The 18,795-nt window shown below is 39.8% G+C and overlaps 1 protein-coding gene across 1 annotated transcript in view; it reads left to right on the top strand.

The window, feature by feature from the left end:
- The window catches only part of THSD7B (thrombospondin type 1 domain containing 7B), a gene marked incomplete at both ends in the record, with an annotated part of 764,094 nt that overhangs the window by 267,680 nt on the left and 477,619 nt on the right, over window positions 1-18,795 (top strand). Inside the window, 2 exons of the mRNA XM_082658783.1 lie at window positions 288-443; window positions 15,384-15,581. Of these exons, the coding sequence (XP_082514909.1) occupies window positions 288-443; window positions 15,384-15,581 (354 nt within the window). The remainder of the gene's footprint in view (window positions 1-287; window positions 444-15,383; window positions 15,582-18,795) is intronic.

The raw sequence follows: 18,795 nt of genomic DNA, 5'->3' as shown, positions 1-18,795 counted from the left end.
TTATCTAGGTTTCCAGTCCTCTTGGATTCCCAGGGAATACTCTGTCAAACAGGACACTCAAATGAGTGCCCTTTGTCACTGTCTTTCCTTGCCTTTCCTCACCCTACATGCTAATAATGTGCAGCTAAGTAGTACATATTGGAAGAGTGTTGATAGTTTGTTTGCATATAATCTGTTTAACCATAAAGCTGATGTGAGCAAGGCAGGCACACAAATAAAGATGGGAAAAATTCTAGGGATGTTCAGAGAATGTGACTTGGGCCATTTTTTTTTTTCCATCCATGCAGTCTCTAGACCCGTGGAAAAGACATTATGTTTGGGACCTGCCCCTTCAGCTTCTCAGCTCTGCAATATCCCTTGCTCTACAGACTGTATAGTATCTTCCTGGTCAGCCTGGGGCTTGTGCGTCCATGAAAACTGCCACGATCCTCAGGGAAGAAAAGGTGAGTGCCTTGTTTGTATGTGGTTCGTTTCCTTCTAGTGCATGCTATTTATTCTGGTCACTAAATAGCCCCTTAAGTCTGCTTAGGACAATATTTGTTTGTAAAATGTAGATAACCAGCTCAAGTCTGACAGCATTCAGTTATTAAGGAAGCATTGGAGACATTTCTGTGGACACAGAATCCTACCTTGGTTGACCTTTCAATTAGGCTCGTAGCTGGTGAAGTGACTATTACTGAAAACTGGTATAATTTAACCCTGCAAGATATTTGGTCCTGACCAAAATGTCCATAAGACACACCAAAATGTCCTTCATATTTGGTCCCGTCCAAAACATCCATGAGCATATTCATCCCATGCCACATGATTTGATTAGGACCAAATTCAAGGAGCTTTTGCCATGTACCAAATGTCTTATGGACATTTGGACTGGATCAAATATCTGCTAACCATAAATTAATGATTTTTTTATATGTAATGGTTATACTGTAGAAATTAGATACGATTTCTGTAATCATATCAAGAAACAACGGTTTTGCATATCTATTTATTATTTTCAGATTCCCAAAGGCTGAATCACATACTGAATTTGATGTTATAGTTCAAATTTTCATGAGGGGCATTTATGTGTGTTGTTTTCTATTGATGTTGTCCTCAGGCTTAAAGCGAAATCTTCAACCTTTGTGTGCTTGTTTATATTTGTTACGCTATGAGACTAGATATCAATTACAGGAAAAAAACTGTAAAATATACAAACACATGGAGCCTAAACAATACACTACTAAATAACCAAGAGATCACTGAAGAAATCAAAGAGAAATCAAAAAATACCGAGAAACAAATGACCCAAAACCTATGGGATGCAGCAAAAGCAGTTCTAAGAGAGAAGTTTATAGCAATAAATGCTACCTTAAGAAACAAGAAAAATCTCAAATAAACAACCTAACCTTACACCTAAAGCAATTAGAGAAAGAAGAACCAAAAAAAAAAACAAAGTTAGCAGAAGGAAAGAAATCATACAAATCAGATCAGAAATAAATGAAAAGGAAATGAAGGAAACCATAGCTAAGATCAATAAAACTAAAAGCTGGTTCTTTGAGAAGGTAAACAAAATAGATAAACCGTTAGCCAGACTCATCAAGAAGAAAAGGGAGAAGACTCATATCAATAGAATTAGAAATGAAAAAGGAGAAGTAACAACTGACACTGCAGAAATACAAAAGATCATGAGAGATTACTATAAGCAACTCTATGCCAATAAAATGGACAACCTGGAAGAAGTGGACAAATTCTTAGAAAAGCACAACCTTCTGAGACTGAACCAGGAAGAAATAGAAAATATAAACAGACAAATCACAAGCACTGAAATTGAAACTGTGATTAAAAATCTTTCAACAGGGTTTCCCTGGTGGCACAGTGGTTGAGAGTCTGCCTGCCAATGCAGGGGACGCGGGTTCGTGCCCCGGTCTGGGAAGATCCCACATGCCGCGGCTGGGCCCGTGAGCCATGGCCACTGAGCCTGCGCGTCCAGAGCCTGTGCTCCGCAACGGGAGAGGCCACAACAGTGAGAGGCCCGCGTACTGAAAAAAAAAAAAAAAATCTTTCAACAAACAAAAGCCCAGGACCAGATGGCTTCACAGGCGCACTCTATCAAACATTTAGAGAAGAGCTAACACCTATCCTTCTCAAACTCTTCCAGAATATAGCAGAGGGAGGAACACTCCCAAACGCATTCTACAAGGCCGCCATCACTCTGATACTAAAACCACACAAAGAGGTCACAAAAAAAGAAAACTACAGGCCAAAATCTCTGATGAGCATAGATGCAAAAATTCTCAACAAAATACTAGCGAACAAAATCCAACAGCACATTAAAAGGATCATACAACATGATCAAGTGGGGTTTATCCCAGGAATGCAAGGATTCTTCGATATATGCAAATCAATCAATGTGATACACCATATTAACAAGCCATATGATAAACTCAAAAGATGCAGAAAAAGCTTTCAACAAAATTCAACACCCATTTATGATAAAAACCCTCCAGAAAGTAGGCATTGAGGGAGCCTACCTCAACATAATAAAGGCCATATATGACAAACCCACATCCAGCATCGTTCTCAATGGTGAAAAACTGGAACCATTTCCTCTAAGATCAAGAACAAGACAAGGTTGTCCACTCTCACCACTGTTATTCAACATAGTTTTGGAAGTTTTAGCCGTAACAATCAGAGAAGAAAAAGACACAAAAGGAATCCAAATCGGAAAAGAGGAAGTAATACTGTCGCTGTTTGCAGATAACATGATACTATACGTAGAGAATCCTAAAGATGCTCCCAGAAAACTACTAGAGCTAATCAATGAATTTGGCAAAGTTGCAGGATACAACATTAATGCACAGAAATCTCTTGCATTCCTATACACTAGTGATGAAAATTCTGAAAGAGAAATTAAGGAAACCCTCCCATTTACCATTGCAACAAAAAGAATAAAATACCTAGAAATAAACCTACCTAAGGAAACAAAACACCTATATGCAGAAAACTGTGAGACACTGATGAAAGCAATTAAAGGTGATACAAACATATGGAGATATATACCATGTTCTTAGATTGGAAGAATAAACATTTTGAAATTACTTATACTACCCAAAGCAATCTACAGATTCAGTGCAATCCCTATCAAACTACTACTGGCATTTTTCACAGAAATAGAACAAAACATTTCACAATTTGTATGGAAACACAAAAGACCCCGAATGACCAAAGCAGTCTTGAGAAAGAAAAACGGAGCTGGAGGAATCAGGCTCCCTGACTTCAGACCATACTACCAAGCTATAGTAATCAAGACAGTATGGTAGTGGCACAAAAACAGAAATATAGATCAATGGAACAGGATAGAAAGCCCAGAGATAAACCCACACACATAAGGTCACCTTACCCTTGATAAAGGAGGAAAGAATATACAAGGGAGAAAAGACAACCTCTTCAATAAGTGGTGCTGGGAAAACTGGACAGCTATGTGTAAAAGAATAAAGGTAGAACACTCCCTAACACCATACACAAGAAAAACCCTCAAAATGCATTAAAGACCTAAATGTAAGGCCAGACATTATAAAACTCTTAGAGGAAAACATAGGCAGAACACTCTATGACATAGATTACAGCAAGATCCTTTTTGACCCACCTCCTAGTGAAATGGAAATAAAAGCAAAAATAAACAAATGGGACCTAATGAAACTTAAAAGCTTTTGCACAGCAAGGGAAACCATAAACAAGCCGAAAAGACAACCCTAAGAATGGGAGAAAATATTTGCAAACGAAGCAACTGACAAAAGATTAATCTCCAAAATATACAAGCAGATCATGGAGCTCAATATCAAAATAAGAAACAACCCAATCCAAAAATTGGCAGAAGACCTAAATAGACATTTCTCCAAAGAAGATATATAGATTGCCAACAAACACATGAAACGATGCTCAACATCATTAATCATTAGAGAAATGCAAATCAGATCTACAGTGAGGTATCACCTCACACCAGTCAGAATGGCCATCATCAAAAAGTCTACAAACAATAAATGGGTGTGGAGAAAAGGGAACCCTCTTGCACTCTTGGTGGGAATGTAAATTGATACAGCCACTATGGAGAACAGTATGGAGGTTCCTTAAAAAACTAAAAATACAACTACCATACTACCCAACAATCCCACTACTGGGCATATACCCTGAGGAAACCATAATTCAAAAAGAGTCATGTACCACAATGTTCACTGCAGCACTATTTACAATAGCCAAGACATGGAAGCAACCTAAGTTTTCATCAACAGATGAATGGATAAAGAAGATGTGGCACATATATACAATGGAATATTACTCAGCCATAAAAAGAAACAAATTGAGTTATTTTTAGTGAGGTGGATGGACCTAGAGTCTGTCACACAGAGTGAAGTAAGTCAGAAAGAGAAAAACAAATACCATATGCTAACACATATATATGGAATCTAAAAAATATATATAAGGTTCTGAAGAACCTACGGGGTTCAGGACAGGAATAAAGAAGCAGAAGTAGAGAATGGACTTGAGGACATGGGGAGGGGGAAGGGTAAGCTGGGATGAAGTGAGAGCGTGGCATGGACATATATACACTACCAAATGTAAAATAGATAGCTAGTGGGAAGCAGCTGCATAGCACAGGGAGATCAGCTCAGTGCTTTGTTTACACTTAGAGGGGTGGGTTAGGGATGGTGGGAGGGAGATGTGGGTATCTAGGTATATGTATAACTGATTCACTTTGTTATACCACAGAAACTAGCACAACATTGTAAAGCAATTATACTCCAATAAAGATGTTAAAAAAAACCCCACAAAACTCTTCAGTGGCCAAGAGACAGATACAATGGATAAAATAAAGAAATTTAAATAATCAAAAAAAACATTTTAAAAAAAAAGAAAAGAAAAGAAGCCCTTGATGGGCACTGTAGTGAAAAAAAAAAAATATATATATATATATATACACACACACTCCAGAAAAGATGTTAAAAAAAAATTTATAGGTCTGTGCAGTCCTGTTTTCTTTGGTTTGCTGTTATATACACATCTGCATCTTCAAATGTACATTTTTAGTGGCATCTTGACTTCTCTTTTATTGATCCTTTAGTTTTTTTGGTTTTTTTTTGATCCTTCAGTTTTTCTTGATACTGTGTTCCTTAATGGCAGTGCTAAAAGGAAATATTCATTTTACTTAGAGAAATGAGATCCAAGGACATTCCACAAGTTAGGTTGTGTTTGCTAAGCACTAATCCCTCCAGTTATCCCACGGAAAAGAAGAGCACATGGCCAAGTGCTTGGTGCTACGATACTGATGCTCTCAGCTTAATTCTACCTCCATTTGAAAACTCACATTTCAGCACTCCCCAGAGGGCTCACAGGCACACATGAGCACGCCCAGGTTCACACACCCACGTCCCTTGGCTTTTCTCTTTATTCTGTCTCTTTTGTTCTAAGGTAGAAGAGGAGTATGTGTATTGCATCTAGGACAGAAAGACTAAATTTAAGTCTTTTGTCAAACAATAGAAATCTGAATCTCAATAGAATATGGGGGTCTATTGGAAAGCTCACACTACTCCTGTATTAGACATGTAACCAGAATGCCCCCCAAGCCTCTTTAGCTTATAGGTACAAATAATTTCCCATTAATTCTAACACTCACGATTTGTTGTCTTGTGGTCCACACGTGTATAACTGGACTACGCAAGTCTCTTGTAGTTGTAGGTGAGGCTCCCCAGGGTGACTTACCTGTTAGTAGCACCAGTCCTCTTATGTTTGATGTGTGTGTCTCTGTTTTAAGATCTCTGTCTAGAACATCATTTGAGGCTGGACTTAGGCTCCCGCAGCCACTGTGGCCATGGCTGTCCCTGCTGGCACAAAGTTACTGCATTGAGTGTTGCCTTCTTTTGCTTTCAAAGCTGGAGAACCCACACCAGGCCAAGTGGGCCCTATATTCATTGGGACACTTTTGGTTATAAGTGACAGAAGCCCAATTCCAACTGGTATAAGCCAAAATAAGGGAACTTATTAGCTCATCTAGCTAAAAATAGAAGGGGAGGTAGGGTGGCATCCCAAAGTATCAAGAGGCCAACAGAGCACAGTTTCATTCTTTATCTTCTTCTTTATAATCTTCTGTTTCTACAATCTTCTATTCTTTTCTCCTTCCATTTATAATCTATTTCTCCATCTCTTGCTTCTACTTTTCCCTTTATTAGTTTCAGTTTAAGGCATGTCCTCTCCATGGAGCAAAGACCAGGCATTCATTTTCTTTCTTTTCTTTTTTTCAACCACTAAACTTTTATTGTATATCCTTCTTGTTGGTAGATTTAGTTTTGGTTAATGCATGCCTTTTAGTGATTATTGGTGTCCTTGACAGATGGATAACAAGGCAACAACAGCATTCTGTAACTATTTGAGGCACTCTGATTTGAAACATCTATTTCTTAGAATTTGTTAACAAAAATTCAAGTATTAGATATAAATATAAATAATTGTCTTTTATTGCTTAAGAGGCAGTATTACATTCGAACCTTATTTTATGCAGTTGATGTTTGAGTTAAAACAAAAAATTAGACAGCCCTATATCATCCTAATTATCTAAGCTCAATTTGTAAAATCCATTTATGATTTTACTGGGGCAGACTGTAAAAATCTCTCAATTTCATAGAAACTTTCAGAGGTCAGTTAACATCAACATGGTCTGCAGATCACAAATTAGAGAATAAAGATAAAAATTTTGTTTCCTTGATTCTTAGATCCATTCTTTTCACACGTTTTGGTTTCTAGATCTAATTGTGTCACAAAATCAATAAGCACATTTTATGTGGAGGTTTTTTTTTCTCTAGAGCATTGTAATAAAATCAACATAACATCTTATAAAAGATGATATCTTATTTTTATGGTTAATTAATTTTTATCATCTTTTTTGAGATATAACTGACATATAACATTGTGTAATTTTAAGGTACACAACATGATGATTTGATATATATATGATGATTTGATATATAATCATATATATATATATATGATTACTGCAGTGAGTTTAGTTAACATATCCATCACCTCACAGAGTTACCTTTTTTTTGTGGTAAGGACTTTTAATATTTTTCTCTCTCTGTACCCTTGTGTTCATTGACACATTACTCACAATAGTCAACATATGGAACCAGATAAAATGCCCAAAGACAGATTAATGGATAAAGAAAATGTTATATATGTATATATCTCACATATATATATATATTTATATCATATATATAGAAAGTATATATATGTATATATATATATGAATATTTTTCAGCCATAAAAATAGAAGGAAATCCTACCATTTGTGACAATATTGAGGAAGCTTGAGGGCATTATACGAAGTGGAATAAGTCAGACAGAGAGAGAAAAATACTGTATAATCTCACTTTTATGTAGGTTCTAAAAAACCCAAACTCATAGTAATAGACAGTAGAATGGTGGTCGCCAGGGGCTAGGTGGTGGGAAAAATGGGGAGATGTTGATCAAAGTGTACAGACTTCCAGTTGCAAGATGAATAAGCTCTTAGGATCTAATGTACAGCATCCAATGTATAGCATGGTTAACAATACTGTATTTATACTTAAAAGTTGCTAAGAGATTAAATCTTAAAAGTTCTCACCACGCATACACATATAAGGTAATTTTTATTTTCGCTGGTAAATAAAGTAGCAAGAAGTGTCTTCCTTAATAATTTCAGGAAGAGTCCTGGAATTGAATCTCACTGACTGCTTTGTGTCACGTGTTCCTCTCTGTCCCAAACGCTCTGATTGCGGGATGTGGGGCTGAACCAGCCAGGTCCTAGGCATGTGGCCACCACTGGAGGGACAACTCCATCCAAGCCTCACAAGCTGAGAGTGGGGCAGGAGCAACTCCCTTAAGGAAATACGAGGTCCTGATCCTGCAAGAAGATAGAAGCAATGCAGGGGTCAAACGTAATAGATGTTTATTAAATGCTTTGTTCTGGCCCATAGAGTCTCTGTAACAATTCAGAAAATGCTCCTTTTTCAAAACTGTGTTGCAGTTTTGGTCACTTGAGCCAACTTTTCACAAAACCCTTTGTGAAAACCTGCACTTTCAACTTTTATTTCTGTCTTCCTCTTCCACGTAACTCAGAACAGGTCCATGGAACTCATCTGGGAAACTCACAACATTCTGACCCTTTCATTCACCCCATTTTCCCAAGATGCTTTTATGCCAAATTACTTCATCATTGGCTTCTCTCCCTCTCTTGCGTAAGTCAACTCTGACAAAGGCACCCTGGTGCATCGTTCATTAGACTTCACCTGTTGTGGGGTAAATTGTGTCCTCCAAAAAGATGTGTTCAATACCAACCCCTTGGACATGTGAATATGCCCTTATTTGGAAATAGGGTTATTGCGAATGTTATCAGGTTGAGACGAGGTCGTATTGGATTGGGCTAGGCCCTATTCTAATGCCTCATATCCCTATACAAAGAGGAAAATCTGCACACAGAGCTACACATGGAGGAGAGTGCCTTATGAAGATACAAAGACACAGAAGACAAGGAGAAGGCCATGTGAAGACAGAGGCAGACATTAGAGGGAGGCTTCTATAGGCCAATAACTACTAGAAGCTAGGAGAGAGGCATGAAAACAGTCCTTCCCTAGAGCATTCAGAGGGAGCATGGCTCTACTGACACCTTGATCTGGGGCTTCTAGCCTCCAGAATTATGAGGCAGATTTCTGTTATTTTACGTTACTCAGTTTGTGGTACTTTGTTTTGATCACCCAAGGAAACTAATATACTGCCCAACTTTGTATCAGCATTTAGTTTCAGCAAGGATCTAACACTTCCTAAAATGTCAAAACTAAAGTGTGGAGAAGTAAAGAAATTATCCTAAATCCCACAGTGATTTAATAATGGCCAGGCCAGGACTAAGAACTTGTGTTCCTGTCTTCTCCGTCCACTGTTCCTTCTAACACTGGCTTCCTTAATGATTTCCTCCGTAAGTCTAAAGAAGTTTGGATCAAGGCACAAGTCCAACACTGAGGTTAGCAGAGAAGCCCTCTGCCCAGAGGCCAGTGGGAACCATTATCCATGAGAGCGAATCACTGAGCCTGATGTAGGAGATATGGCGTGAGGCATGGGATTCACCTTAGCTCCAGTGCATCATCTTTGGAGAGAGAGCAAAAGTAGATTGCAGTTGTATGAGAAGGGGAGGGTATTCCAAGAACAGCTGGAGAGCACCAGGTATCTGGGATGTGTGTTTTTTGCCTTCAACAATAAATTTTTCAAAGAAAGGCTTAGCCTTTGGGGCTTGAAGGAAAGGGTAGAGACAGTAGAACTTCTTTATCTGAAGGTGGTAGTTTTGCCAGCCACCTGCAGAGTTTAGGGGCATGTTGGGATTGGTGAGAACTGCTGAGGCTAAGTGACCTGCCCTAGGAACTAAGTAATCACAGACGGGAGAGAGTATAAGCTGCAGTGATTGTTATTCAGGTCTGGGAGTTTGTAGTTTTATAAATGTCTCCCTAGAGTAGAGAGAACTTTTATTTGTAAGGTCTTACTAAAACCTGCCAGGACCACCTGCCTGTCATCCCTCTTGGGAAGAATAAAAAATAGAGTTCTCCCTCCAGGGAAATGATTCTGTACCTACAAGGAGTCCAAGCATGTTATGATGAGGCTAAATCATCTTGTTATTTCCATTGACTCGTGAGCATGAGTTCCAGGATCCTCTCAATCTAGGTCTGTCCCATGGTCCTACCGTGGTTCTTCCAGAGTCTCTGACTGTCACAAACTCAATGTAGTTGAGAATTCCACGGAGGCTGGAGTACGCTGGTTAATGCATTAAACATCACACAACTCTGGGATACAACTGAACTGTTTAGTTTCATATTTGAATTGCCTACCCTAAAGAAATGCAGTGAACCTCCTAGCAGAAATCTAGGATAGTCCTATTTTCCTGGATACTTTATACCCCTCTTTCTATATGGATGGTGGAGGCTTTGAGGAGGAAAAACAAGCAAACCACCATGGCAAGAAATAAATGTGTAAAGTTGGAGGTAATGACTTTTTCTCCTCACTCGTCTTTTTCCCAGTCACATGTTATTGCTTTGGTGTGGTCCCTTTTGTTCACATTTTTAAAAATACAGTAGAAGAGGACGGGAAAGCATGAAATGTTTTATTATCTAATAGAAGAAATTAGTTACTATAGAAATTATCTTCCACGTGGCTGTTATTTTTAGGCAGACACCCTTCAATCAGGAATCATCTGAGGTTTGTGGCCGTCAGGCATTCAAAGTACATTAGGAAATCCGCCGTTGTACCCAGCCTTTGCTCCTTCCGTCAGGTCTGTGACAGGCAGACAAGGGGATGGGTGTTCGGCAGGTCGGTACTTGTCAAGTGAAGCTAGGACACCTTTCAGAGGAATTTAAATTGGATCAGGTTTTATCATTCATTGCTTTATCTTTGATACTTTCCCAGAGAGTTATAATTAGAGATATATGAAAGATAAATACCCTGAAAAACTTGCTGATGGACGAACTCTACCCATAGGTATAGTGCATTTCTAAAACTTCTTTTTGATACATAGACATGTATTTATATGACATCCTTGTCCCTTTTCAGATATATTCTAGAAAGGCAACCTTGCCTACAGAAGTTGTTCTTAAGAGAAATTTTATGGAGGCTTCCCGATATGGCGTTACAATAGGTAACTGCTTGTGTGTTAGGACTTCAGGGAATCCTACCCTCCCTCAGTATAGTATCCCTTACCCCTACCCCCATTATAGCACCTAAAGGTCTAAAAATCCCCATAGGAAAAGACATTGTGAAACTGAGAAGCCATGACTATCTATGAACATAGTCTTTTATGCTCTGAAAGAAATCAATTTAGATGACACACTAAAGTAGGAAAATGCTGACGTGTTTTAGATCTTATATAACAAGAATGGGGAAATTTTACATTTTCATCCATGCCTGCTAGAAAGATCCACCATTAATGAGAAGTCTATGAAATAATTTTGCTTTGTCACAGATCATATATAAGACAGTTTTTTTGTATGTGTGTGTGTGTTGTTTTTTTTTTTGCGGTACGCGGGCCTCTCATTACTGTTGTGGCCTCTCCCGTTGCGGAGCACAGGCTCCGGACGTGCAGGCTCAGCGGCCATAGCTCACGGGCCCAGCCGCTCCGCGGCATGTGGGATCTTCCCGGACCGGGGCACGAACCCATGTCCCCTGCATCGGCAGGCGGACTCTCAACCACTGTGCCACCAGGGAAGCCCTGCTCAGGTTCTTTGACTCAGAGTTGTTAATCAGTGTCCAAGGCTGCAGAGGTGAGAGGCAACTGGAATGCTGTAAGGAGAATAAGCTTCTGTTATCCTTGGTCAACCTGCTGGACGTTTCTTCAAGCCTGTCCCAACAGAGTTAGTGTAGAGACAAGTGTTGGCATTGGTGGCTTTGTAGAAGCTCACGTGGACACTTTTGAGCCACTAGCATGTGAAGATGTAGGTCCTTAGACCTGGATTGACCCTCCTGAGCCTCCTTTAAGTTTTCTGTGGCTTCAATTAAAAAACATTGACCTCTCTTCTGCCACTGGTACTTCTTTCCTTTTCTTTCCCCAACCCACGAATCATTCTTTTTTAATTATCCTCAGTAGCATATGCACTAAAATAGTAGAATATATACTAAATCCTTGGGTTCACAGAGAAAAACCGTGCAAATATAGTTTCACTAAAGGTGAACTGAATCTGTGGCCAGGAAGCGATTATTAGAACTCCTTCTTGCTACTCAGGACCTAAAGTTCTGATATGTAATCCGCACAGCTTTATTTTAAGGAAATGATCCATTGTACCTGTCAGATCCACTGTTCTAAGTGGGGCTAGAACACATCATACACAGGAGCTGAATTCAATTCTTCCTTGTGAAGAGGTAACAACTCAGGAAGACCTCAGCTGAATTTCGTACGTATCCATTTTTGTAATTGAAGTATAGTTGATTTACAATACTTTGTTTCAGGTGTACAGCACAGCTATACGTATATATGTATATATGCAGTTATATATATATGTATGTATATATGTATAGATATGTACATATATGCATATATATGTGTATGTGTGTGTGTGTGTATTCTTCAGATTCTGTTCCCTTATCGGTATTACAAAATATTGAGTAGAGTTCCCTGTGCTATACAGTAGGTCCTTGTTGGTTATCTATTTTATATATAGTAGTGTGTATATGTTAATACCGACCTCCTAATTTATCCCTCATACGTATCCATTGAATCAGTTATGTGCCTTAGGAGAAGTAATCAGTTATCACCTAGTCTTAGTTTTCACGTATGTAAAATGAGAGTAGTAACTTATGAAATTGCGTAGGGGGTTTATTAATTTGGGGTAATATAAGTAAAGTGGCTATCACAGTCTTGGTATAGGGGGGATGCTTAGTTAATATATGTGCTTTTTGACTTGTTGGACTGTGTGCTCTGTGAAGAATAGATTTATGTCTTCTGTTCCTCCTGTGGCTTCCCACAGTGTATTATAGCGATCTCCATACAGCAGCTACTGTTTACTGAATGGTACTATCTGATTAGTGTGGAATTCAGTGAATGAAGGTAAATGGTTGGCTGGGCCCAGCCACTGTGGACTTGGCAGTTGTGTATCTCTCAGAACAGAGGTACCCAGAGGAAGCCTGATGTCTACTGCGGCCATGAACACCAGTGTGTGATTCAAGTTAAGTGCTAACAAGAGAATCCAAGGTTTTTGTTTATGCTGAGCTTGTGCTTTGATGTGATCCTAGTTAGAGTTAGGACAAGGGCAGCACAAATGAGTGACTGCAAGAATTTATTGACTGAGGAGATGTAATCTACAGATTTATGGCGAGATAGATGCAACTTGATTTATAGAGGAAAACTGCACCTGCCCCTCACTGGTGTTAAGCTCTAGGTAATAGGACACTCAGCATCCCTCCGTAAAGACTGCTAAGTTTCTGGGCCGGTTGTCAAACATTGTAAATCATGGAGACCCATGCTGTGTCTTGCTCAAAGATATAAACTAAACAAGCACAAGCATGAGACAATAAATAAGCAGCATATTACATGTAAGAATAGAGGTCATCCAAGTTGTGTGGCAATGAGGGCTCAGGGGTCATCCATGCTGTGTGGCAATGAGGCCTCAGAGGTCATTGTAGTTTGATGGCCGTCGAGTGTGGTTTAGAGCTCTGTGTGTTTCCTGCCGCTCTTCTCAAGGCGGCCCAGGAAAGGAGCTGAATTTTCCTGCAGGTTTTATTTTGACTAATTAATGACATAAACTTGGAGGTATGAAACGCAGCAGAAGCCATCTATTGTTTTAATCGCTTCTGACCTTAATATTTTCAATGCCATAAGGATATGTTCTCTGACTGGCCAAATGATGCCTGCCCACAGGTGGTCAATCCATAACGTAAGAGTCTGTCTTTTAAAAGGAGCTCATGGGTTAACCCTGAACCAAAAAAAAAAAAAAAAAAAAAAAACGATAAAGCCCTTACAACTTTGTATTTAAAATACTTGCCCAGCCCTGCAATATTCTAAGGGAGTTCGGCTCCATCTTGTGGCCTAAAACCAAGTGTCCATTTGTTCCATCCTTCTTGGCTACTTAAGAGGAGACAGTCTTTTGCCAACTACACCTTCAGCCTTGTATTCTTTTTGTCTCACTACTATTTGTGGGGAAATAGGCATGGGCCTGGCAAACTGAGAGGGGTACACCTGGCTTTGTTACCTCTCATGCTCCCAAACTTATCTCTCTCCCCTCCTCTTGTGGGAAGAGTGGTGGGGTAACACAGGCTTCTGCTGTGAATTCAGTGTTCTCATGCTATCTTCCTAAAAGTCTCTTATTTATTTATTTATTTTTACCCGTCCCAAGGAATAAATGGTCATTTCTTAAGATGCTATTATGTAATAAGATTGGTTTCATTTAAAAAAAAGAAAAAGAAATTAAATCCGTTGACTGAATTTGGAGAATTAAAGGATGGACGGGGGCTTCCCTGGTGACACAGTGGTTGAGAATCTGCCTGCTAATGCAGGGGACACGGGTTCGGGCCCTGGTCTGGGAGGATCCCACATGCTGCGGAGCGACTAAGCCCGTGAGCCACAATTACTGAGCCTGCGCGTCTGGAGCCTGTGCTCCGCAACAAGAGAGGCCGCCATAGTGAGAGGCCCGCGCACCGCGATGAAGAGCGGCCCCCGCTTGCCACAACTAGAGAAAGCCCTCGCACAGAAACAAAGACGCAACACAGCAAAAATAAATAAATTAATTAATAAACTCCTACCCGCAACATCTTCTTTTAAAAAATAAATAAAAGGATGGACGGTAAGATATGAGATCCATGGAAGGTAGGCCTAGTTTTTAGAAGTGACCTGAGGGCCAGAGGTGGAAAACTCACAAACAAAAGGGTTGCATCTCGTTCTCAGTGGCTTTTTAAAGCTTACATGGCTTTTTAAAATGTAAATTAATTCCCATCATTTAAAAATAGAGAGATGTCATATAAAAAACAAGCATAACTTGCATTTCTGGCTTCTTAGTCAAAATTGGAAGATTTGACAACATAGGGTTCACATTTCCTTGTGGTAACAGTCAATGGAAACTGAATAATAGTCAAACACTTTAAAGCAAGCACACATCTTCCGTTTTACCACAGACCCCACCACTCCCTACAGTCTTGTGGTTGACCCATATCCCATCCCTCAGTTTGTACCTGCTTGACTCCTGCTTGACATTGAGTTTGTGACTCTGTAGGCTTGTAGCATGTAAGACCCATTCACGTCCTTATTATGGTATAACTTTGGGCCTAGTCCCACAGTACATTTTTAAAAACTGAGTAATTGTCTAGGGACCCATGTCTAGCCCAAAGATGTCCTGTCTTCACAGGGCAGGCTGACCTGGAAATCTCAGGAGAGTGATACAGGGAGATCTCAGGGCCTGAAACAGTGACCTGGGATATGTCAAAGCATAGATGTATTTCAGCTTAATACAGAGTAACAAGAATGTCAAAAACAACAACAAAAAGAAAATGGGGATTTATCTATGTTTAGGCTGTTTCCGTGAGTCTTCATTTATTTGTTCTGGTTTACTGATACCATTGGACATATGCTGTTTATTACTCCATTTGATTATGCCTGGCCACTCTAACTCCTAAGCTGTAAACTCTTAGAAGACAGATTTTCTGTTCCAGTTCTTTTCCCTTTTGTCTTTCCTTTCCTCTTCTCATCTCCCCATTTCCCATAACATAAAACACATAAAAATAATACATGCTTTAGGGTTAGCTGTAGGTACACAAATAAAAGTTCCATCAGTTTCCTAGCTGCTGCTGCTTTTCCTTTGCTGGATCAGGGTGGAATCCCATGAACCTTTTATTCTTTCTCATTTTAGGATTTAGAATGAGACAGCGCCACGTCCTCATGGAGTCCACAGGGCCTGCAGGGCACTGCCCTCACTTGGTGGAATCTGTCCCTTGTGAGGATCCGGTGTGTTATCAGTGGCTGACATCTGAAGGGATCTGTATCCCTGATCACGGCAAGTGTGGCCCCGGACATCGCATCCTGAAGGCTGTCTGCCAGAATGAGCAAGGTATGACTCAAAGAAACACGAGGATTGTGTCACCACTCTCAGGCCATCTTCCCCAGGGAGAGAAACACAGTCTTTCCTATTCTTGAATACTCACGTTTAAGTCAAGTGACCTATTGCTGCAGAGTAAGCTGCTTTGACTTAATACAGGGCCAAGTACTCCATGACAAAAGAACACTGTCTGATTATACCTAAATGTAATACAGTGAACCCAGAGCACTCTCTGGAGTTTTTAATTCATTAAGACAAACAGAATACAGAAATTGGCTGGAGAGTCTTCAACTTATAAGTACAAAACAAGTTTGATTTGCCTTTATTGATGTTGATATGTAATATGCTTTTATATATTATTAACAAATACTGCCTGGTAAAGATTCCAGGGCTGCAGCTCCCTCCGAGTTAAAAAGAAAAAAAAAAAAAGTACTAAGCTGTATCTTTTCAATTATATAACATTAGATTAGAATCAGTTCTAGACATAATGCTTACATTTCTAAAGAACCATTTTAAAGTATAAGTTGTCAAGATTTACAAAACTATTAACAGTGGTGTCTTTCCTTCATCACCAAGCTTCTGGTGTGATGGTTGTGTGAAACGAAGGGTGATTTAGAAAATATGTAAGTCACATGGAGATGAGAAGAGTGACATTTAAATAGAGTTTAAAAAATTCGGTCTTTTGGAAGAGTATCGGGTATGTCTATTAATCAGTTCTGCCATGAGAAGTCAGAATTTATAATGCTCTTGGCGTGTGGAGTGAAATGTTTTGACTTATGGAGTAAAGAAATCTATAGAACAGAAGGAGATTTCCAAGTGGATTCAGAACGGATATTAGCATCCACACAGGGTTGACATTCAGCAACGGATTTCCTGTTCCCTTCCTTCCTCTCTCCCCTTCTCTCTCTCTCTCTCCCCACCCCGTCTCTCTCCTTCCCCACCCCCCATCACTTCCTTCTTTCTTTCCTTCTTCCCTCTTCTTTTTATCCCTCCCTCTCTCCCTCCATCCATTGTTCCTTCAGTTTTTTTAATCATTACCTTACTTAGACAAATATACATACAAATATACATTTTATGTAATTGATTACCTCATGAAGCCAGGTAGTTGTTTAATTAAGTAGGGCCACACCAGATTATGTTAGCTACAGTCCTTTTTGACTAAAATAGTTAACACAGTGGCTTCTAACATTACTGAATAATTTTTGAATTGCGGTGACGTGTGAAATTTATTACCAGCAGCCCATAAGATCACTTTTTGAATTCAAGAAAAGTAGTATAGATGTTTAAAACCTGGGCTCTAGTGGCAGACAGGTTGGAATTTCCAGTCTGCTACTCTTCTGCTAGATAATATCAGGAAAATTATTTAACTGTGGAGGCATCCTTTCCTTCAGCTGTAAAGCGGGGATAATAAAACCTCCCTCTCACTCTCAGCTTGTGAGAATTAAATTACTTACATAAAAGTGATTAGTGAAGTGTCTGGCACATAACCATTCAAAATAAGCTATGAGCTTACTTAGTTGTAATGCACATTTATTACTGTTCTCTGTCCTGGGGGATTTGTGCAAAGAGCATTCTTTTAAAAAATGAAATAAATGAAAATAATAATGAGGATTAGAATAACCATACTAGTTCGTCTCCCCAACCTCCAGCTGTGGAAACATAATCATTTGTTGGGTTGAGACCCAATGACAAATGACTGTAAGGATTTGTCATCCCATAGCAGGAACTGGAGACTTTACAAGGCTGTCATACTACGGCCACAGGGCCAGGAACTTCTTTCACGATGTGTACTGTCCCTTCTACAGTACTGCAGAGTGTGAGATTCTGATTTATAGCTAGAAATATATATTTGGTCCGTGTTATGGCACACAGCTTCTAAAACCACGGGAATTTCCTGAGGAGTAAGAACAGTGGGAGTAGGTTTTGTTATAATGTTTGGTCTCCGGCCCTCCGTTCCTGAAATGACTTCCATGAAGGTGAAATTGGTGTCTTGTTATTCACATCAAGCCCCTTTCTACCACAACTGGGTTTAGATGAATGAGATGGCTTTTGGAAAGTACCTAAAGGTGGGGCTGGTTGCACAGGAACCAACTGTGAATAGAGGGTTGGAACTTTCAACTCTACCCCCTGATATGGGAGGGGGGGGAGGGGGAGGGACAAGAGGCCGAATCAACCACTAATGGCTAGTGAGTTAATCAATCATGCCTACGTAATGAAGCCTCCATAAAAACCCAAAGGACGTTGTTCAGAGAGCTTCCGGGTTGGTGAATGCATGGAGATTTGGGAAGAGCAGCGCAGGGAGGCTCCTTGCCCTTTCCCATACCTTGCCCTGTGCATGTCTTCCATCGGATTGTTCCCAAGTTTTATCCTCTTATAATAAACTGGTTATCTAGTAAGCAAAGTGGATTTCCTGAGTTCTGTGAGCCTCTCTAGCCAATTAATGAAACTCAAGAAGGGGGTCATGGGAACGTCTGATTTATAGCCAGTTGGTCAGAACTACAGGGAACAACTTGGACTTGTGACTGGCATCCTGAGTTGGAGGAGGTCATTGGAACCCCCAATTTGTAGCCAGTTGGTCAGAAGCACAGGTAACCGGGGCTTGAGATCGGTGTCTTAAGCGGAGGGCGGCCTTATGGGACTGAGCCCTTTTCCTGTGGAATAGGATGCTACCTCCAGATAGATAGTGTCAGAATTGAGTTGAATAGTAGGATAACCAGCTGGTATTGGAGAATTCTCTTAGTGTAGGGTGGGGAAATAACCGCCCCCCCAACATACGCACACATTGTGACTGAACGTAGAACACTTCTTTACAGAGCTGTCAACTCTACCATTTTACAGAAATTCTACAGTTTTATTGCTATTCATGTGAAATAACTAATTTTCAGCATTGACCTACCCTCTCAATTTTTATGGCATAAGTAGGAATTACTACTGGTTCAGATCGGTTTCATGAAATCTTTCTGGGTTTTGTGGGATAACAGCCACAGCTGTGGTTACAAGAACATACTGGCCTCCTGATGACTGAAGCAGTCTTTTGTCCAGTGAAAAATTGAAAATATGATCTGGTTGCACTTTTTGAAGTTCAGCTTCAATGAGGTTGTGGATGATTGATGATCAAAGTTTGCCAGAGAAATGCTCCCGTTTGACCCTCTACATATCATCATAACATTTCCTTAGTGATAGGAATTGACAGAATTGTTGACACATTTAAATGCTTGGTGAGAAA

This window comes from Grampus griseus (genome assembly GCF_964374135.1).
Source record: "Grampus griseus genome assembly, chromosome: 7".
Lineage (NCBI taxonomy): Eukaryota > Metazoa > Chordata > Mammalia > Artiodactyla > Delphinidae > Grampus > Grampus griseus.
This window is presented reverse-complemented; position numbering and strand designations above follow the sequence as displayed.